Raw genomic sequence first — 22836 nt, forward strand, 5'->3', positions numbered from 1 at the left:
TTGTGTTAGGTTATAGGCCAGTTGTTATCCAACACGCACACAGAAATATACACAGCCACACAGTAGATATGTGTGTCGGTGCAATGCACATACGACATGCAGTAAACACAAGAGTGCTGGACATTGTTGCAGGTTGCCCTAGAAACCAATGGAGTGAGAGGTGAAAAAAGGTTATCTCCCTCTCTCTTTCTCACTCTCTCTCTCTATTGATTTTGGATCTTTTTTTCATCTACTCCATGTGTTCTGTGCTTTTCAGGCCAATTTTTCCATAACCATTCCAATCTCTGATGTTCACCTACACTCATACACTGCTGGGGCAGAACATTTTAAAAAGGCCAGGCTGATGATGAACTGTAACCTGTGTGCAAGGATGAGTGACCTGTAAATGTACAAGGAAAATCTCCACTGGCAGTGGGTCAGATTCATAATCTGTACATCCATTTCAATTTTGCCAAAACACACCCACAGCTTGGCCAGTCTGTTTTCAGCCGGGATCATTTAGGAGGTCCTCGGTATCTTCACTGGTAGCATGACAAATGATGGCTGTTGGAATATTCTTAGGCGCTCAAGATAAAGGCACAGCACAGAAAGCTGCAGCTTTTGTCAGTTACAAGATGCTAGGCGCCAGCAAGGCTGTGCATGTCCGATATGTCTGTTACTGTAATGGAGAACAAGGCAACAGACTGTTCAGAAAGCCACCGATTGGAGGGCAACTCTTAAAGGAGCAGCGCGGTCAACTCTGGATGTGGCTTCAGGGGGCCTCGAGCTGGATAGGAACGAAGCCTCTATGTATGCCTCCTAAGCATGTCTTAAGGACTACACAAAAATGCAAATGCATTAACAGGGAGTAACTGCTGCTCTGGTATTTTATTCATGAGTTCTTCACTTGTAGTCTCAGCTAAACAGTGTGCATTTATGTTCCACATATCAAAATACAAAAATATGAAAATTAGTTTTAATTGCTGACAATTATTTTTTTGGGGTGGGGATGAAGGTGGACATTCCCATTTCATGAATACATTTTTGTCCAATTGTGACACAAATTGTGTGAACGCAACCATATTAAACACACACACAATTTTGACTTTACAATAATACACACACACACACACACAACATTAGAAGTCTTCCACACACAGTGTATGTGTGGGTATATAATTGTAAATTAAGTATATAAAATAGAAATTTTAACTATTTAACACACCAACCCATTTATGCAACCTTTTCTCAATATAATAATATAAAACTAAGATATATAATTTACTTTGAATTATGCAAAATAAGTGCTTTGATTTAAATTGATCTAATTTGAAAATTTCTGTAATCCTTTTCAGGAAACAAGTATTGGGTTTTACAGGATGTTAGTGCAGGAGGGCTGTTTTTCACAGCATATCAAAACACCAACGAGCCTCCTACTGAAATCTCAAGTCTCCAAAAAACATTAGAAGGCTTCCTCCCAAGTTCTACAGCAGAGTGCTGTCATGTCAAGCTGTCGGTACAGTGACTTGTCAAGAGGCAGATTAAAAAGCCTGAGTCTTGGCATGAATTCTGCTTTTTTGCCTTAAAATTTCACAAAACATCGTCAGGACAAACTAAAATCTTAATGACCCACTGATCCATTGACCCACAATGATCCATTTAAATATATTTGTATTATATCCTCCTGCTCAAAGAAGCAGAGTGTGATTTTTTTTTTTTATCAAGGCATGAGAGATAAGTCATGGAGCATTGCCTAAGGATATTACACTGTCCAGTCCTGATTACATGACAACCACACTGAAAGGCCAGTATGATATTCATGCATTCATAACACATACTGTACAAGATTATAATGTTTATCACTATGCACTCAACCTAACAGTACTGGTGCCATTTCAAACTGTTATCAGGAGCAATAAGCTTGTGTGGATGACAACCAAACACAGACATTACCTTGACTGTAAATAAATGAATAAAAGTAAAGCTAAAAAAGCCCATTTCCATATGGGCAACATGTTAACCAACTAGTTGTATATATACAAAATTGTAAATGTTTGCTGTAATGGCACATTACAGACATGACATCCAAGCTTCACACCCTGAAAGAGTACATTGAGAAATGCTTATCTCAGCGGCAGGAGCGTGGATGGTATAGCATGTTATGTTACAGGAATTACTCTCTGAGGGCTTTTGGAGAGTCTGGGGGAACATATGCACTCAACCCAAAAATGCTTTGGAGTGTCTGAGTAAACGAACCCCGTAACCTCACGTGTAGGAAATTGGATGTACCTCAGAACAATTTTTAGGGCCAGGTTACAATCAGCCAACAAATTAGATTAGAGTATATATAGTATATCTATAAATTAGAGTACACATACAACATTAGTACTGATGATCAGTTGCTTCTGAGTCAATAAATGTCCACAGATTTCATCAGGACTTTTAAAGTTGGGCCTCAGAGGGACATCTTCTATTAATAGCAAGATCAGAATATCAGTTGAGGTTACAAATATTCTGCTTCATTGTCACTGTGACAGGGTCTGGCAGGGAGGCTGGTCAGAGAGCAAAATACGCTGCATGAAACGTACTGCAAAATATCAAGAGAATGTGAACTTATTGCTATACCGTCGCTGTGATGACTCCCATCCTCTGCTCTCCCTCTCTGTCACTCTTCACCATCCTCTTCCTCACACCTCCCGCTGCCCCAGTTTGTGTGTCTGTTCTGTTGTTCCACTGTCCAGAGCTGCCTTCAACGATGTACCTGACACACACTCACCTCTTACACATTCACAACTTCTGTGGTACCATTGCACAGCTTGTTCTAGATTCAGTATGTGCTAGACTCAGTTTGATCTAGACTCAGCAACCCTCAAGGAACACTGAATCAGGAGGCACAATATAAGTCTTCCTGCTTCTCTTCTTGTTCACAGTCATATTTGCACAACTTCTTCAGAAACCCACTCCCCTCCTCACCCACCCAAAGCAAATGATTGTTTGAGCATATTGCCATTTCATGCGAGCATTTTAGAGTTGCCACATTTCAAATGTTATTTTTCACAGAATAAGTGTGTACACAGATACAAACAAGAATCATGACAGGAAAACAACTGGACTTAAATGACCATTTCAACACCAAAACATCACGCACACCATAAAGGACTCTAAGCACATAAGCACACAACGGTTCCAGATGTAACTACCATGTTGGAAGGCGAATATAAGAAACAGGCACACAGAAGTAAAGTTTTATTTCAGAGATGGTTTGCCAGCCCAAGAGAAGAAGCTTTGCTCAAAGCCTTTGATATCAAAAAGTGAAGGTGCCAACGGCACATGGTCAGTCATTGATTCATGCAATGGGTTTGATTTGATTGGACAGAGAAGTAGTTTATATATTTATAGCTTTAGGTAATAATCACATCATCTAACATTTAATCTAAAATTAATTTAACAATCACTTCATCAGTACTTTAGTGGGGGAAAAGTTGTCCACTGCAGTCTGGGCTTTTCTACAAGCACAGATATTCTGAAAAGTGTTATAAAACACTGTTAATGTTATATGTCTAATAACATAATAATGCATAATCTATCAAAGCAAGCAACAGAAATGGACCTGTAGATCTGCCACACCTCCTGCCTTGAGAATGTTAAATGACAGTGAGAAACGCAGCACTGCAACTGCAGATGTCTCACTGCCTGCTTCCTCGCATGAACCACATTAGATGCGAAGATTCAATCGGTTAATGCACAATCTGGTAATGTATATAATCACTCAGCATATCTCTGATGTTGAACAATGATGAGTTTTCTTATTTATGTGTGTTTTAAAGTGCTTACATATTTTTTTATTTACTGAGGGGTGGGAGTCCTGTGTTATTTGTGGCCTGTTTGGGGCAAACAATTAATAAAATAACATAATGATCAATTAAATGGTCAGGTTAATCAAACAACACAATTCACAAACCCAGGTTTAACTTAAAAACCCATGTATGTAAAGCTGTTTGTGTTTTTCCTAATGATTTTAGATGGTGCACACCGAGAAAGGTTACTGTTGAGCCGTCTAATGGCCCACTTTGACTATCTTTTCCTACTGTTAGCAAAAACACAGGGGGTTAAGCTGTACAAGAACATTTAGAGCTGTAGAACATGGTTATTCTGGATGTTTACTGTCATTTCTGTGCTGCATATTTACCAAGAATCTCAGACTGACAGGAAGAGGGAGTTAATAATAGGGAGTTAATAATACTATGATTTAAAATGTGCATACCTCAGAATTTAATATGACACTGCATAATTTTTCGTGACATTATCAAAGACCACTAGTATGCACATTGTTGATTTTAACATTATTTGCAGAAATTGGTTTAAAAAATAAGTGAACAAATGAAATAAATGAAATAAACCATAAAGGACTATACTAAAACACCAGCATACTAGAATAACAAAACAGCCTGAAAAAAAGCCTTAGAGAAGAGACATACCTTTCTTCTCTTTTTATTGTTTTTGGACAAAAAAGAAATACAAGAGGTGCAAAAAATGTGAAGGACTTCCGGTGAAAATACAGTGGCAATTCTGGGCAGAACCAAAATTATAAGGCAGAAAGAAAAATGTTGCTGAATTATTTTGCTGAAAATGGAAATACCATGGTTGGATTTACTACCAGAAACCCAGAAGAGGGTTCCAGGACTGTGTGTGCTTTCTGAGGTCAGGACCATTCATGGATGCACCTGCTGAAGACATTTGGTGGTGATATAAGTCCTTTAACATTACTGAAATCATGAATGATTGCTTTGTTTTACATTTACATGTAAGCTTGGGTAATGTACAAGAAAAAAAATGTAATGCGAGTACATGCAATGTAGAGTTGATACTGAGGTATTATTATCACAACATATTTTATGAGAATTTTAAATCAATGATTCATATTCTTTAATCTTTCATCTGTTAAGCACTTAAGCAATTTTGTATGGTCAAGTTGTAATAAGTAGAGTAGGACCAAACTTCCATCCCTCTGAGAAAATTCCAGAGGAATTTCCTCCTCTCTGTTCCTCTCTGATGAAGTTTAGACCGACCAAAAGTACCTTGAGTTTGGGGATCTTGCTTGCTTTACATTTAAAATGAAGTGGAACTGACAGTCACGTGCTCCGAAGTGGAGGGCTACTTTTGAAATGTACGCCTCAGAGGGCAAACTGAGCGAATGCAGTTTGGCAAATATCATCAGATCAGCACCAGACAGCAACATCTCAGACCTTAGACACCAAGGTAGCATGAAGTGGAAAGCAGAGCTGCTACAGCTGTATGTGTGTCACAGAATCTGCAGCAGAATAAGGCATTAGGGTACAAGAGGCAGGGCAGGGGGGATAGAGGAGGGGAGAGGGTGGGGCAAGTAGAGTAGGAGGCAGGGTAGGAAATTATATCACTGCCAAAACTTTGTTAAAGGCTGCTATGTACTGCAGTGGGTAAAAGTGGATTTTGTACTTAAAAACATACACACTCCATAGGCACAAACACAGTAACACCTAGGGTCACTTTCACATGGACATCAAAGCAAGAAATGTTGTGCCAAATATGGTCCTCTTTTTTTCTCTCTGTCTCTCTGCCCCTATCTCTCCCTTTTTCTCCCTCTCTCTGTTATACACAATCACACAAAGACACACACACACACACACACACACACACACACAGGGTTGAATTTCACATATTCATCTGATTTGAGAATGTGGGAGGACTGAGGAGCAAGTGTCTAGAGACAGAGTTATCAAAGACACTGCATATCAAAGAAGCCCCACACACATACCATGAATCATTTACCAGGCTGAGAGAAGCCTGTCACAAGCCACACTCACACACACTGCCCAGCTGGGGGTAAGAAAGTGAGAATATGAGAAAGGGAGAGAGAAAATACAGAGAGATACACAGCAAGGAATTCAAAGAGAGAAAGATTCAAAGCAGGGGATGAGGGAGGAGTTCTAATCATCAGAACAATTTCAGAGCGAGAAACCTTTACAGTTGTAACAGATATAATTGTGGTTTGTAAATGAATCAAGGGTTAATATTTGTGAGTGAGATTGTCTTGAATATAAGGTCAAAGCAAGAGGGCAGTGCTATCCCAGTGAATAGCATTTTGGGATATCAATTGAAAGGTTGTGGGTTTGAATCCTGGCTCACCTGTGCAACCACTGTTAAGCACTTGAGCAAGCACTTAGTTTTCTCAGCTCCAGGGGAGCTGTACAGTGGCCTGTGCTCTGATCCCAGCTTGCAAAGAAGCTGGGATATGCAAATAGAACCATTTCATTGTATGTATGATTAAATTAAGGCATTCCATCTAGATCTTCATCATCAAATCAAAGATTAAGCATTAAGAGATTATTATTTTTAACACATTTTATCTGTCTTACATATGAAATTATGTCAGTGCAATGGTACTGTTTTACTTCCTTTTAAAGTATTTAGTTCTTTAACAAAGCAAAATTATTTGCCAGTACAGTAACATTACTTTAAGTAAAATTAGAAGAACATGCCAAGAAATAAGAAGAATAATTTTATCATAATGTGGAAGCAGAGAAGTAGTAGATATGTTTTCCAGTCAATGTGCTTTCACAGTGGTAGCTCAGTGGTTAAGGTACTTGACTTGTAATTGGAAGGTTGCTGGTTCAAGCCCCACCACTGCCCACTGTTGGGTCCCTGAGCAAGACAGTTAACCCTCAATTGCTCAAGTTATACTCAGTCATAATTGTAAATTGTTATGGATAAAATCATCAGTGAAATGCCATAATGTAAATGATTACTTGCTAAGATGTCATTTTTATTAGTGAATGTGTAATTTATTGGCATGATACTGGGAATTCTAGACAGAACACATGCAGAAGACTTTGTGTGCGCGCACGTGTGTGTGTGTGTGTGTGTGTGTGTGAGAGAGAGAGAGAGAGAGAGAGAGAGTGTGTTCATATGTGTTTTGCAAGAGGCAATAAAGTGTTGTTCTGTTGGTTCTTAACACCGCTTAGGTGAAACACACACAGGCAGCATGTACCAAAAAATGGAAAAGGTTCAAATATTTCAGAGACTCACCAGTATCCTGTCCTCTGCCTTTCCATTTTTGGTTTCAAACTTGACCCCTCGAACAAACTTGATAGCAGACTTGTCAATTAACTTCCTGACACTGTCTGTTAAAAACAAACAATATATTATTAATGGAAAGTCGAGTGTAAGACACAGAGAGGTGGAGAGTTGGATGTGAGTGTGAGAGGGAGGTGTGGAAGAGGCACGTGAGAAGACAGAGATGAGGATTCCACTAGATTAATTATCGCTGTGTGTTTAACAGGGCTATTACGGAGTAATTAGAGCCTGAACGCGAGTGAGTTCACGTGAGATTATCGAAGGAAACCGCTTGTGCATGTGGCCTAGTAACGTAAACCTAGAAGTAATGCATTTCCTGTGGTCAGCATGGCATCACCGCCAAACAGCGCAGGGAAGCCCTAGCGAGAATCTGTCTCGTTCCGGTCGTTAAGTGTTACTCGAGGCTTACCTTTGGACCACGCGCTGGTCGCGGAAAACACACAGAGGACTGCGTCCAACACACACAAGATATATAGGCGATGACTGAGCTAGTATCTTAAATTGAATATTTACACTCATGGGTCAAAACCTAAAATGAATTTTTGAATCCGTTAAAGCCTTACAGATCTGCGCTTTGCGCGTAGTAGAGCGCAGCAATATTTCCCTTAAGCAGCAGATATGGCCTAAGGGTTTTTTGGTCGTTAACCTGGTGGGCATAAGCTCATCTGAAGGATGCGAAAGAAATAAATCACGCTTATATCGTAACTGTATAAAACCACCGGTCGCTATCGCAAATTAAAACAAATGCAACATTACTCTGCTCGTACACATGGCACATAAATGTTACGCTTTCCCATGTACATTGCGTCGATCGCTGTTAAATCTACTCTCACCGTATTGATAAGCAACAACAGACGCTATCGCCCATGCAGAAGCGCAGCCAGGAGAATGTCGGACGCTGTTGTCCCCCCCTCTCACCTGTAAGGTCTCTGGATACACTGACGAAACATGAAGCAGAGATATCTTTAGAAGCCATTTCCGTGTCTTGTACAACATTCACCCTCCCTCAGTAATCACTTGGGCTGATTTTGCCCTCGCTTGCATTCCACCAGTACAGAGCGTCTGCTCTGTCCTTCCCTGTGAAACAGAATTACTGTGTGTGCGTGCGCGTGCGTGCGTGTGTGTGTGTGTGTGAGAGAGAGAGAGGAGAGAGAGAGAGAGGAGATGGGGGGGACAGATCAAGGGATAAAAAATGTATCAGAAATTTAACCTGATATGTATATGAAAAATAACGACAAATTAAATATAAATAGACTACACCATGTATTTACTTGTGTTACCTGCAAAAGTAATGATAATTAATGATTTGTGTTTTCATGTCGATTTAAAATTGTAGTTCATTTTCTTCTCTCTCGTGCTTCCCTTTCTTTATGTCCCCCTCACACCACACACACACACACACACACACACACACACACACACACACACACACACCACACACACACACACACACACTTTATTAGTGTCTAACTGCAGAGATACACACCTGAAGGTTATGTATCAAAATGATCTTGTGACTAATGCACACATTCTGCATCTAAGCTACTCTACACTTGGCAGACACTTAGAGAAACACCCATATTGTAAATGCACAGTCAAGGCACATATGTCTTAAAGGTGCATTAAAGTACATAGTTACACATCCTCTCTTTGCACACACCAATTTCTCAGCCCTCCTCTACCCCATTCATCACATCTCACTTTCTCATTACTGTTGATCAAATATTACTTGGATGGTTGACATTTTCAATATAGCCACCATCTGTCAAATATTTATTTCAAATCCCACATTTAGTCTACTACAGGGCAACTGTGGTAATTATAGTCAGACAGCCATGTTATCAGTTCCTTTCCAAAATATTGGAAAATCTGAAGGAAGGGTGTAATGCTTTTAAAAATGACCACGTCTGTGGTCAGCTCTGTGCTTATTTACTGAGTGATCAGGCACAGACCCGCAAAGGCTTTGTCAGAGACAGTGTCACGAGGGGTGTAACAGTGTTCACATCCCCTCCAGAAACCTCTCCATTTTGGTGACTCATCACCACTCTTGCACAGTGTGTGCTAACCCTCCACCCTAACACACACATACACTCCCACTTCCCTTCTCCCATATATATATATATATATATAATATATATATATATATATATATATATATATATAAACGAAAAATTATGTGAGTGGGTAAATCCTTACCAAAGAGGGACTTAATGTACCTCTCCATGGTATTTATAGCTATTAAATACAAATAGGTCAGTTCACAGGTCCATACTATCTCTCAATTAATTCAGCTGCAAAGCCAAAATCAACTCTCTTGTACGCTAACAGCTTCTCATTGTTAACACAGTTGCCCCTTTTTCATTCAAGTTGAATGAATTTGACTGCATTTTACAATGCTTTTGTCAAAATGTGTTTATTTTAAATGTGTTTAAATCAACTTGGCCATTATGTACTATGTTAATTCTTTGTTCCGTTGCCAGCAGATGCTTGCTGGCCTCTCACAAGCAAGGTGACCACCCATGGCTGTCAGTGACTGGCCAGCTTCTGTAACATGAATGGTCAAATTGACAAACTGGCACAACATTCAATGACTGCTCACACTGTGCCCCTTGATGGTTGTTCTAAAAAAAACTCCAGAGGGTTGGATACACATGGTAGGCAACCATACTGAATCACTTACAATTCCACCTTCACCATAAGATTTGCCTGTTGGGAGTTTTCACTTGCATGTTCTGTAATAAACAACATGAAAGGTCAATTTAACCACCAAATCTTGGGACATCCTCATGCTACCATTGCTGTGCTAAGTTACTATCTTTTCATTTGAAACATCGAAATGTATTCATAAGACATATTGAATTTTTCTGAATGTACCATATTTGCAATGAATAAAAAGTAACATTTATAGGTATGATTGTTAGTATACAAATTGTCAGAAATTATAAATAGCAACTTGGCTCTTGCTCTTCTGTCTTGTTTTTGTGGAATATACAAGTGAAGGTCAAGACCCATTTCACAACCTGTCCACCAGAGGGTGGTGTTCTGCATCACTGACCTATTCTCATGCACTTGTACACAGTCTAACGTGGCACTCCAAAGATGACACATATGACATGATAATGATAAGTTCCTCGTCATCTAACTGTAATGCATGGTCACTTCGTAACCATTTCAAGACTGTGATTTGTGATTTCACCCTCAAAAACTGAAGAAGATTGCAGTTGATTTTGACTAAACACATCACAAACTGTGGTTCATATTAACATTATCTGCAGAGAACATTCCTTTTCTCACTACACTTCAGTGGTGGGACTGCCTGGGCAAATAGACTAGAGTGAATTTTTGAAATGTTGGGATATCTTTCTCTCTGACCATGAGGGACAGGTTGTGGTTCTGCTGTCAGTTGTCTGACTTTCTTTAAAAGCTTGGGTTCCACTAGCTGCACCTCATCTTCTTAGTCTGGTGACATTGACCCAAATGTAGAAACATCTTGTAGCTAGTAGCCCAGATTTCTGTGGGATTGTAGAGGTCACAAATTCATAACATCCATATCTTTGTAGTGTGTCAAGTATATTGCATGTAGAGTATATCTCTAATAATTGTCTAATAAGATTCTGCATTTTCTATACTTTCTATACTTTGTTGTCAGGTGAAAGTATACTACAGCATTATGAAATATTTGTAAAATGACCTATCAGTGCAGTGAGACTTGGCAAGACAAGTGAAAATGTCTAGAAATAGATTGAATAATCTCACAACTATATATTATTTACTTTATAATCTTGTATTGAAAAATGTTAACTATATGACTTATAGTCCAGATTTATTCAGTCCATTCATGATTTGCCTTTCCCTTGTATGTGTTGCTTCACTGCAAAGGTCATTTTCTCTCTTGTGAAGCTTCCAAACAAGCTACATACTAGATTCTTTTCTAATCACTTTTTTTTTCTCTAATATTTACTCAGGAGCAACAATGATTCAGGACTCAACTCTTTTTTTCTTTTTCTTTTTTTCAATAAAGACTGGTAGATGTGTATTTATGGAAAACCAATAAAGTGTAGCACAGTACAGTTAGTTAACCGCTGCCTAGAGGTTTGGAAGGAACTGCCAACAAAATGAGTTTGTCTACATGCCGGTCTTGTCAGGCATGTCAATAAGCGTTTTTGAATTGAAATCCCCCCACAGTTTGAGAAAAGTGCTCTTTTTTTTGGCAAATTTGGAAATGGGGCTGCTTTTTCTGGGCAGCATATCAAGACTGCACACTCATTTCTCAGGTTCTGAGGTAGCTGGCAACTCTTCCACTTGCTGCCAAAATTGTCTTCTCTTCTACTCTTGCTCTTGTCAGAGTTGGGTGCTTTCGATTCAGCTGCTGTGCATGCAAATCTAATTTCTGATCAGCTGGTGTCTATTTTATAGTCTCTCAGCGTCTCTTTTAGATTTGAGCACTTAATGGCACTGTCAGTCATCTTCTCTCTGTGACACAATCCATAAAAGTAATTTAGTTCACCACTTTGAACACACAGGGCCAGTACACTCAAAATGACTTTTGCACAGTTTAAAATGCCAGTCTTATCCAGCTTCTGCCATTAAAATAGTCATGAGCCATTGTTTCTGACATTCCTTACCATTTAATATCAATTGCAACTAAATATGTCAACTGTGATTCTTTCCTAATTTGCATATGCAAATGAAGCACACTGCCTCCTTCCTGTCTACCACCACTGAAAAATTTAACCGACAAAGCCAAGAAGATAATTATGTGTATATTTGTTATATTTTTTTCAACCACAGTTTAGTCTGCTCTTGCGCTCTGATTAGCTCTCTCACCTCAAAATGGCTTTTTGTTAATGGAGCCAAATAACTCAGTAGAGATTCTCTCACTGTCCTTCACCACCTATGCTGAGCACTGCTAGGACAAGTTGGTGATGCATTTAAAGAGTTACTTACTTTAAAAGGTGCCGTGTTACTAATATTCCACTGTGTCACAGTGTCACAGAAGGATTTCTATTTTCATACAATTTATACCATAGTAGAAATATCACACAGAATTTTTACTGATGTAACATTTACTGATGTTATTATACATTTCCAGCACTACTTTACTTTGCCTTTCATTTGTAGAACAGCAATAATTCAATTCTAAAATTGTACCCTTTCCTGGGCGCATGTTTAAAAAAAACAAAACAAAAAAAAACAACAACAAAAAAAAAACAGGCAACAAGGATAAACTAATAACTAAAGGATAATTTGCATTCTAAAACTGAGCTATTGTTTAGTCTGACACTGTCCCTCAAGTTGATATATCGTCCACATTGTGGCTGTGTAGTTTTTCAAAGTGGCCCACCACTGGGCTCCTCGCTGCCTGACTGCAGGAGAGGTCTGGCTCATTAGTTCCTTTATCTGAGCCTCTTGAAAACACACCACATTCATTTGATTATATGGTAGTAGACTGCACTCATTCAGATCTTCTCTTGTAGTGGTTTGGAGGCTCTAACCAGCCTTCACCAGCAAGGAACTTTAGAATAAGTTTTAAGGTAGATTCTACAAAATCTTAAACCTTACAAAAGAAGGATGAAGCCTTCACATCACACACTGTTTGACTGTTTCTCCCCTCATGCAGGATTACACTCTCTATCCAGAGTTAAGCGCCTGCTCCAGTTTTACATTTGTGGCATTTAGCAGATGCTTTTATCCAAAGCGATTTACAGTTATGACTGGACACAACTTGAGCAATTGAGGGTTAAGGGCCTTGCTCTAGGACCCAACAGTGGTAACCTGGTGGTGGTGGGGCTTGAACCATCAACCTTCTGATTAAAAATAAAATATTTTAGCCACTGAGCCTTGGACTGAAAGGCTCTCTGAGCTGTGAAACTCCTCACCATTCATTTATCAAGACATGTTTGCTGTCCAAATTTTAATTATTTAGCTGTTGCACAGGTGATACAAGGTTAACATAACTAACACAGGCGATACAGGGTTAACATAGCCAACACATGAAAGCTTTGGTCCACTAATTAGCATCATGCAAATATTATGCTGAAATCCAGACTCTTTTACAATTGTAATTAGTGAACTAATGAATAAATTATTTAATCCTAAATCTTCTTGTAGAAAATAAATGTTTTATTACACATTTCACATCACACCCTCTATTAACCCTAAATCTAGGGATGGAGTTTAGACAGTACTGCATTCTGGAGAATGATTCTGGAACTATTTTGAGGATTTTACAGCCAAAATTCAATTTTAGTGGTAAATGGCAATTGTAATTTTGTGTGTGTGTGTGTGTGTGTGTGTTGTGTGTGGTGTGTGTGTGTGTGTGTGTGTGCCTTCCTCTGTTTGACATACATTATAGAAAATCTGTTCTTTGATTCTGAAATGCAAAGAAAGCTACAGTAAAAAACTTCATCCAGAAGAGTAGACCATGTTAAAATAAATTAAACCATTTTTTTATACAACTCTGCAGGAACAGCTATCCAAAAGACAACAGTGCGATACAGTGAGACTGGAACATGTTGGATCATGAATCTAACAGCCATTTTTATATGTCTTTGGGACTGTACCAGTAAAGATTTTCACTATGTTTTAAAACAAGATGAATCACTCTTTTCTGTTTGGGGTGATGTTGAATGCCTCCTTACATAACCCATCTAGTTTCTTCTTCATAATGAAAAGAGATTTCCTCAGTCCATGTGAGAAGTTGATTGCCAGAGATGCTGGATATGTTCCCACATCTACAAGGGGAGCCAGAGAGGTAAGAAACGCTATGGATGGAAGGAATAAGTAAACAAAATGGAAAGGTTTAAAATTGAACAATGCCTCTGGTTCTCTAAAAACAAAGACAATACCATTTTCATTTATAACGAAAAATATCACACTTTCCAGCCACGTTATTAGAAAAATATATCTTGTACAACATTAACTGAAAGGTTTATTAGGCACAACTATCTTATAGATACCTTTTAAGAATGTAGAGTCTTTACACATTTGTCAGGTGCCCTCCTCCCTGTACATGACTGACCAGCAGGTTCTGACCACAGGATGACTGCTGACAAGATATTATTTGGATGATGGACCAAACTTAACACAGCAGTGATAATGACATGGTAATGACACGGTTATGGGTGTTGAGCTGGAGTCTATGAGACACAGCAGGGTCACTGAGGTTTTCACATGTGTCAGTAATATACCAACCAATCAATAAATAAAAATGTATTTTATAGTGCTTTTTACAACAGTTGTTGAATCTTATTGAAACTACCAGACTAGAGTGTTAAGAACAAATAACACAACACATGGTCATAGGCAATTAAACATTATGTAAATAAGCATGTTTTGAGTCTAGATTTAAAGATTGAGAGTGTTTCTGAGGCCTGAACTGAGGTAGGGAGCATCTTCCAAAGTTGAGGATTCTTATATGTGCTGTGGTTCTTCCCATTCGAGCAACTTACAGCAGGCCAGCACTTTGTGACCAAAGTGTGCCAGGATGATGTGTTCACTGAGATACAATGGAGCCAAACCATGTATAGATTCATAAGACAGGTGAAGTATTTTACAGTCAGTACAGTATTTACCTGGCAACCAGAACAGAGTTGAGAGAATTGGAGTCATATGATCAGATTTTCTGGTCATACTGACGTAACGTGGTGGCCCGAGTGCCGCAGGGCGAGGGGCAGGACGCACAGACTCTCTTTGACATGGACAAACATTTAACTGAAACATAAAGACCACGGCACTCATGTGTTAAACAATGAACGCAACACGGTTACCACTGAACAAACACGATTACATTTAAAAACGGCAAGAAAAACATTTAACATCCACACATTACGCCAACAATAACAGACAACACTGCACACAATGACAAGAGTTTAAATACACAAAGACTAACACAATACAGGTGTGTGAAGGTGTGACTACGAACATGACCCTCCTACTGCACGTGGCTGGAAAAACCACGTGCCTCGCGCGAGGCGAGCGTTCCGTGACAACTGAACACTCTCTCTGCTGCATTCTGAGCCATCTGGAGCAGGTTTAGTAATTATTAGACCATCCAGCTAGAAGGGCAATACAATAGTCTAGTCTAGAGGAGATAAAAGTGTGAAGCAGCTTCTCAGCATTATTTAAGGACAGTATATTTCTTAGTTTGGCAATATTATGCAGGTGAATGAATGTGTTTTCACAGGTTTTACAAATGTACAGATCAGTGAGATTGAAATCAAAGATCATGCCTAGGCTTTTGACAGCCGTGCTAGAAATCATTGCAAAACCATAAAGATTCAGAGCAAATGAATTTTTCTCTGTCTTAAGTCCAACTAAAATTCTGAATTAAGAAGGAGAAAGTAATTTGCCATCTATCTTATAATGCCTTGGACACAATTTATTTAGAGTAATGACATCATTTGACTTCTGTGATTCATAAGGCTGCTTGTCATCAGCATAACAGTGCAAACCAATACAGTGTTAGCATATAAATAGAGGGCAAAGCACCGATCCTCAATCCATGGATAGATGAGCCCTTCCTGTTGGGTGTCAACAGTTCAGGCTGGTGGAGTTGGAGTAATGGTGTGGGGCATGCTTTCTTGGAACTCCCTGTATCCTGATACCTGTGGATGGACATTTGGACAGTAGGGTGTACTTAAGTGTTGTGCCTGACCAATTTCATCTCTTCATGGCTGCTGATTACCCTATAGCACAATGCTGTAGCATGACAATGTACCAAGCCACAAGGGTTGTATAGTCATGGATTGGTTCCAGGAACATGACAGAGAGTTTTCCTTCACCATCCCCAGATCTTAATCCAATAAAGCATCTCTGGGATGAGGTAGAACGGGCTGCTCAAAGCATGTCCGTGCCCTCATCTAATTCGTGGCAACTGTAAGAAGTTTTCCTATCTGCATGGGCCAAGATTCCTGCAGAATGATTTCAACAAAGAGTGGAATCTATGCCACAATGAATTGCTGTGCTTCTGAAGGCCAAAGGAGATCTAATGTACTACTCAATCGGTGTCTATATATACTGTATAAGGACATAAAATTAGAATACAAAAATTGTTCAGAAATACAGCAATATAAATTTTTGTATGGTGTGTGAGCACATATATACATATAATAGCAATGCCCAAAGTGCAAAGAGTATAGGTTTATAGGTGTATACACCTATATACACCTACACTGTATAGGCGTATAAGCAGTTATAAGGTGCAGTGCAGATGGTGAGAGGGTTCCTCATGATCCCTGTTCCTGTAGTGTTTTGTTTAGTGGGTGGGAGGGGTCTTCATCATCACTGTTCTTGTAGTGTTTAGTGTAGTAGGTGAGATGGTTCCTCAAGATCACTGTCCCTGTAGTGTTTTGTGTAGTGGGTGAGAGGGTTGCTCATGATCACTGTGCCTGTAGTGTTTTATGGGTGAGAGGGTTCCTCATGATCACTGTCCCTGTAGTGTTTTATGGGAGAGAGGGTTCTTCATTATCACTGACACCTTTGCCAGCATCCTCCTCTCTACCACAGGCTCTAGTGTGTCCAGTTTAGCTCTCAGGACTGAGCAGGCTTTATGATGAGCTTATCTAGTCTGTTGGTGTAATCCTGCAATACTGCTGCCCCTGCACACAGCAGCATAAAAGATGGCATTTGACACCACAGAATCATTGAACTTTCACAGCAGCTGGCCTCCTACACTACCCCTCTGCCCAGGAAGTAGAGTTGGCTCTGGCCCGCCCTCTACAATTTGTCTGCCCAATTCCAGCTTGTCGCACAGATGGACACCCAGGATAGTGACAGGAGCTGGAGGAGACCTACCTTTCCAGAAGTCCACCAGAAGCTCTTTTGTCTTCCTGGTGTTTACGTTGAAGATGGTAGTGCTGACACCAGCCTACAAAGGCTGCTGACAAGATTCCTGTGCTCCTCCTCCATCCCCTCCTTAATAAACCCCACAGAAACAGCATCATCTGAAAACCTTTGTAGGTGACACGTCTCAGGGTCATATTTGAAATCAAAGGTGTAAAATGTGATGATAAATGGAGCAGAGACAGTTCCCTGCAGAGCCCCTGTTCTGCTTAGACTCTTACAAACAATTCTGTAGCCACACATACTGTTTCCTACTGGTCAGGTTATTGGTGAACCAGGGTAGAGTTCATTTGAGTCTGTGAGTGGTGCAGAGTAAAAAATTACTACAGTACTGCTCCAGTGCAACAACTGACAGTGGTACACAATGAAATTGCATCACACATTCATACAAGCTTGGAGTTCTCTAATCATCTTTACAGAGACCATGAAAATAATCAAAATGTCCCTAATGGTGAACACCAGTATAGTGAAGTTATTGCTACCACAAAGGATTTGTTGTGGAATCTAAGAAGACATCTGTCTCAAAACATGACATAGTATGCCATATATAGGGACATGCCCCTGCATGATGCGCAGCAGGCTAAACAATATTATTGTTTTGGGGTTGAAATAATTTTAGATGAAAAGGACACAGATATGCTGCTGCCCCTCCACCGCACTCAGCTTGTCCTCAGCAGGAGGGGCTTGATGGTGTGCAAGACACTCACAATGCTCCCTGCCATCTTTAGGTGAGAGTAGGTTTCTGTGTAGCAGATCATGGCATCTCCAACCCCCACATGTGGCCAATAGGCAAACTGTAAGGGGTCAAGTGCCTTGCCCTTATGAAGGCATAAATACAAACTGTGCATGAAACAGATAAGCTAGAAACTTATAGGCTCTAAATAATTGGTTGGTGAGTGTGTGTTAAGCACTGCCATGAGATTTTAGAAATAGCTCTTTCGTAAAGTTCATGAGACTTTGTCCAGACATTGACTATTACCTGGATGGGGTAATAGATGTGATTGTATGTAAGTGTTGCTCCTCCTACCTCTACTGCTCCAGTTGCATTAGGAGTGCTTTAGCTCAACTCCATTAACATCTTTCTTCTGAGCTCTGATGACCGCATCACCTCAGAGCGCTTTTACTCAATGAAGGGGATCGGCTCAGTAAAGATCCTATTACTCTTCTTTACTACAGCCTGTGCAGAGTGCTATTAAGACACACAGAGACACGGTGAAGGTCCATTTGAATCTGAGTTATCCACGACTTTCTCAATGTGACCCTAGATGATTGTTCACGCTCTCAGTTAAATGACGTACAGGAAGTCCAGCAAATGTGCTTCAACTCCTACATCTTTGCTGGCTCTCTGAAGGAGAGGCCTGACTGAACTGTTGCAGCATCTCTCTGCTCAGCACTCTACCTTAAGAGCGTTCACGAGCGCGCTTCAGTTCCTGCACCTCCTTCTTTTTCTCTTGAAAGTCTCTGCTGGGAATTGCTTGACTGGCTCTGTGGGCCCACCACACACTGAGAAAATTCAGCGCCTCAGGCTTTCTTTGTTTCTCTTTCTTTTTGTTGTTATTGTGGTTGTAACGAGCAAACAAAACCAGCCTGAATCCCATTTGGATTAGTTTAGTCTTTTATCTTCCACAATCCAACCTACCCTCATATGTATGGATGTTGTAGCACAGCTTATTATTATCTGAGGAAGGAAAGAACACAAAACATGGAAATACAATGACCATAAAAATCTTTTGATACAAACTTGAGACCCTGCTATGTAAAATCCACAAATATTTATTTTGGAAGGGGAGACATGCCATATGCAGCTATATGCTGTTTGGCTAAAAATGAAAATTGTATGGTTCTGAAAATTATTATTGTTTCAGTTTCTTCTGAATTTGAAAGTATTCTGGTTATGTAATTACTGATGGTTAAGAGACTATTGTTGGTCTCTTGGTATTGTTGTTGTTATCACAGCAGCCATTAATACGCTCCATTACAGAAACTGCGTCCACAGTTGAAAATCACTAGATCCTTCAGTAAATCCAGACAGATTGGACAGCTGAACTGGTGCTGATCTACTGAAAAACTGAAATTTTCCATTTTATTGTACTCCTGACTGAGAAAGTAATGCTGTGAGATAAGCTTCATGTATACCAAACTAAGCAGTGTAGCTGTGGCTTGGTAGGGGGTGCTGGGTACAGGGTGGTAAAGGAGTGGGGGTAAGGACATTTCCTTTTGTTATCATTTTTACTTTGTATCAATGTTTCTAAAAACATATTGTGACTAAACAAACCTAAAGATTGTCATGAAGTCGTCATAATCAATACCAACTATTAGCAATTTCTTTTAATTTGATAATTGACAATTTAAAATGTGCTTTTAACCTAGTTAAAAGTTAGATTAGAAACAGTTACCTGCGATTACATGTAACACATGACTCACATTAACTGTAATATTATTCAAGGTCACTGAACGTATTAATAATAATAAAACTGTGTTGTCCTTAGATAAGCCCTCTTCTCTAGTGTCTTTGACACCTGCTTTACAAAGCCTTAGCTCCATTCCTAAGCTGCATTCTAAGCTCCTGACCATGTTATATTCAGATAATTTTGAATTCAGATCACTTTGAATGCACTGCCAACTGATATGTTTCTGCTTGTAGTGGTAGACACTTCTTTGCATGCTAACCAATTACTTTGTCTCACACACACACACACACACACACACACACACACACTCACCCCCCCAGTTTTACCACTGCTCAGCTGTGTACTGGACGCCCCCAGTTTTACCACTGCTCAGCTGTGCACTGGACACCCCCAGTGTTACCACTGCTCTGCTGTGTCTCAGTGCTTCAAGAGTTACCACTTGTCTGCTGTGTGCCAGACACTGCAAAGGTTAATGCTGCTCTGCTGTGTACTGGACGCCTCCAGTGTTATCATGGTTCTGCCACATCTCAGTGCCTCGAGTGTTGCCTCCAGCGCTTTGCTTTTCCATTTGCTTTTTCACTAGCCCTCCACTGTGCTTCTTTGTTTATATTTATGGACAACAAAGAACACACTCCAAACTTGCACTTGCATCTCACTCCCTCCATGCACCTGCTACATACTTTCATTCTTTAGTCTCTTGTTTTCAATTTACTTGCCTTTCTTGATTTGAATTTACTTGAGTGTGTCTTTTAAGTATTCCTGTCTTGTCTATTATATATGGAACAATTGCTCACAGGGACTATAAATATTGAAGACAATAACTCAGACATGGGCCCTGGTGAATATGCTGTAAACCCAAATCTAACCCAACTGCAAGTCAGTAAGATGGTGGTTTAATACATTAGGATGAAGTGTATGTTGTCTCTATATGTTGTATTGGGGTGTCTGTAGTCTGTGAATGCATGCTGGACTTGGAGGCCAGAGTGGTCTTCTTTTTTTTTTTTTTGCAAATATGGGTACGGCAGTTTCTGAGACAAACCTTCCCATTCCAGTTGCCTCTTCCTCCAGTGACCTATCAACACTGTGTGATAATCCTGTGTTTTACTGTTCACATCGCTTTTCTGAGACTTGATTTGAAGCCCATCTCTGCTGACCTTTGGAGAGAATAAGGCTAGATAATATTTTAGGTGTGGACATTGGGTCATTGGTCTGAGTAGATCTTCATAGATGCCTGACTTTTTCAAGGCCAAACCTTCATTCTCAAAACTTCACACACTATACAGTAGACCATGTACTGTAATGATTGCATAAGTATTCATCCACATTTCTCTGAAAACAGTTAAACAGTTACTTCTGGTGCAATCAACTACCATTAGATAATTATTTCAACAGATTGCACCTATGTGCAAAGTGTCAAATGATCTCAGTATAAGGAGGTTGAAGATTTATGTATATATGTATATTTTTTTGCATTGTATATCAGGCTATTTTACTTCCTCTGTTTATCAAAATCCAGAGCAGCAAGCAGCTGAAACTTTAACTCAGTCTACTGTATCTCAGTTGAATGAGTATCTGGATCTTAGTTGAATGATGGGGGAATTATTGTTAAATGTCCCTCCCCTTCTAACTCTACCAAGTGGCCTATTTGTGCAGTATGTCTGATGGCTCTGTTGCCACTGGTTATACTGCTCTCAGTTCTGTTACTATTCAGTATAGATGTCTGTAAACATGGCTGAGTGGCACCAAATCACACTGACCTCTGACCTTCTCACTGAGGATTTTGTCCACCATTGACCATCAAAATCTGTAATGACAGAGGCTCTAAAGGCTGCTGTCATGCTAGGTATCCTCAGTTTCTGCAGCACAGATAAAATGCCTAATCCTTAGCAGTTCAACAGTCACCCGTTGCATGGTACAAGTCCAGAAACAAAGCAGACCCATACGTGGGGAATACTGCATGTTGTAATTTAGGATGAGAATCTCAGACACAGGTAGCTGTGTCTGGTTGACTGAATGTGTTAACTGTGACAAATGAGTTTTAAACCTAGTGAATATCCAACATATCTTTATAGACAGTACACATTCAAAAGTAAATGGGCCTGAGATGCTGTAAATATTCAATACTAAAAGAACATTTTATTTGTATTACATTAAACCACCATGAGAGGGCAGTACAGTTTCAGTAAATTCAGGAATCACGTTCAGCCATGCAGAATTAACATCCTTGTAACACTATCCCTGGTCAGTGCAGTAGCCTATAATACACATTTAATTTTTAAAAACTTTTTATTCATTCTATTCAATATCAGTACTGATGCCACATTGATGCACAAACCTAACAACTGGGGACTGAACTGCCTAGTACGGTAAAGGAGAGGAATGCATTTTTAAGCAAAACATTGTTGCTTTTGCTTCATGTACACGTTTGTCTCTATCTCACTCACTTTCTCTCCTTCACTCACTCACACACACACACACACACACACACACACACACACACACACACACACACACACACACACACACACACACACCACACACACACACACACACACACTTGCCTCTGTCTCTCTTTGATTTGTTAAGCAGTCTAAGGTTGTGGCTAGATACAGGTTCACCAATTTAAAGTCAGAAATCACTACTTTTATATTTAATTCACATGAATACAACATCCAAGGCTGTAGAGTGAACAATTTTTAATGAGCACAAGTATTATTACAATCAAGTCTATCAACGTCTATTCTCAAAAGCCAGTGTTATTAGAACACAATAATGTCATCTGCATATCTCATCTGTAATTGATTCACTGAAATCATATCAAATAATAATCAGAAATTACATCTCCACATAATTTCCTAAAGTATTTCTATTGATTTATAGTGCTAGTTGCAGGCTGATACTAGCATAATCCCTTTCATTGTGTCCCTTCGATGGTCAACCTTATACAGGAATTAAACTATGAAACAGACTGTTTTTAACAAAGACGTATTTAAAGCATTTTCATGTTATTTTGTCCATATTTATATGAGCTGACTATGCAAGAAAATCCAGCAAGGATTTACAAGAACATTTTTCTCAAATATCCCACAGTATGAAAGCAATATCTGAGGCATGTAATCTAGATTTACTATCAACAATTTTAGAATAGTTTTTTTTTTTTTTTTTTTTTTAATTTATCAAATTATTTTACCCTTTGGTGACTCAGCACTTAATCTTAGCCCTTGTAAAATTATTAACCTGAAATCCTGCATAGAGTGGCTGTGTGAATGGTGGTCTGATCTCCATGAAGGAGGATAATTGAGTCAGACACAGCTTGCTGTGTAATCAAGATATACTCCTATTCTGCTGGAGGGTGGTGCATCAATCCATGTCAGAATGTCGTTATGTCCTAAAATAATGTATGTCTGCGGAGCACAATAATCTCCAAGACTGATAGGTGTGCCCAAATCTAGCATAACTGGTACGTCCCATCCTGCAGATCTACCTGTAT

General features: G+C 39.5%; 1 protein-coding gene across 4 annotated transcripts in view; it reads right to left on the reverse strand.

Annotated features, from left to right (window-relative positions):
• LOC113587402 (capping protein, Arp2/3 and myosin-I linker protein 3-like) overlaps positions 1-8073 on the reverse strand; it is a 34591-nt gene extending 26518 nt beyond the window's left edge. For 3 of the 4 annotated variants that reach the window (XM_035529524.1, XM_035529523.1, XM_035529525.1), the window contains exons 1-2: positions 8011-8073; positions 7045-7139 (exon numbers count right to left, since the gene is read on the reverse strand). In XM_035529524.1, the coding sequence (XP_035385417.1) occupies positions 7045-7139; positions 8011-8068 (153 nt within the window). In that variant the 5' untranslated portion in view covers positions 8069-8073. Of the gene's footprint in view, positions 1-2604; positions 2619-7044; positions 7140-8010 lie in introns of those variants that run through there. The other variant, XM_035529526.1, reaches the window with a different exon arrangement.
• Positions 8074-22836: the final 14763 nt, after the last annotated feature.

Source organism: Electrophorus electricus, chromosome 8 (genome assembly GCF_013358815.1).
Source record: "Electrophorus electricus isolate fEleEle1 chromosome 8, fEleEle1.pri, whole genome shotgun sequence".
NCBI classification, from domain to species: Eukaryota; Metazoa; Chordata; class Actinopteri; order Gymnotiformes; family Gymnotidae; genus Electrophorus; species Electrophorus electricus.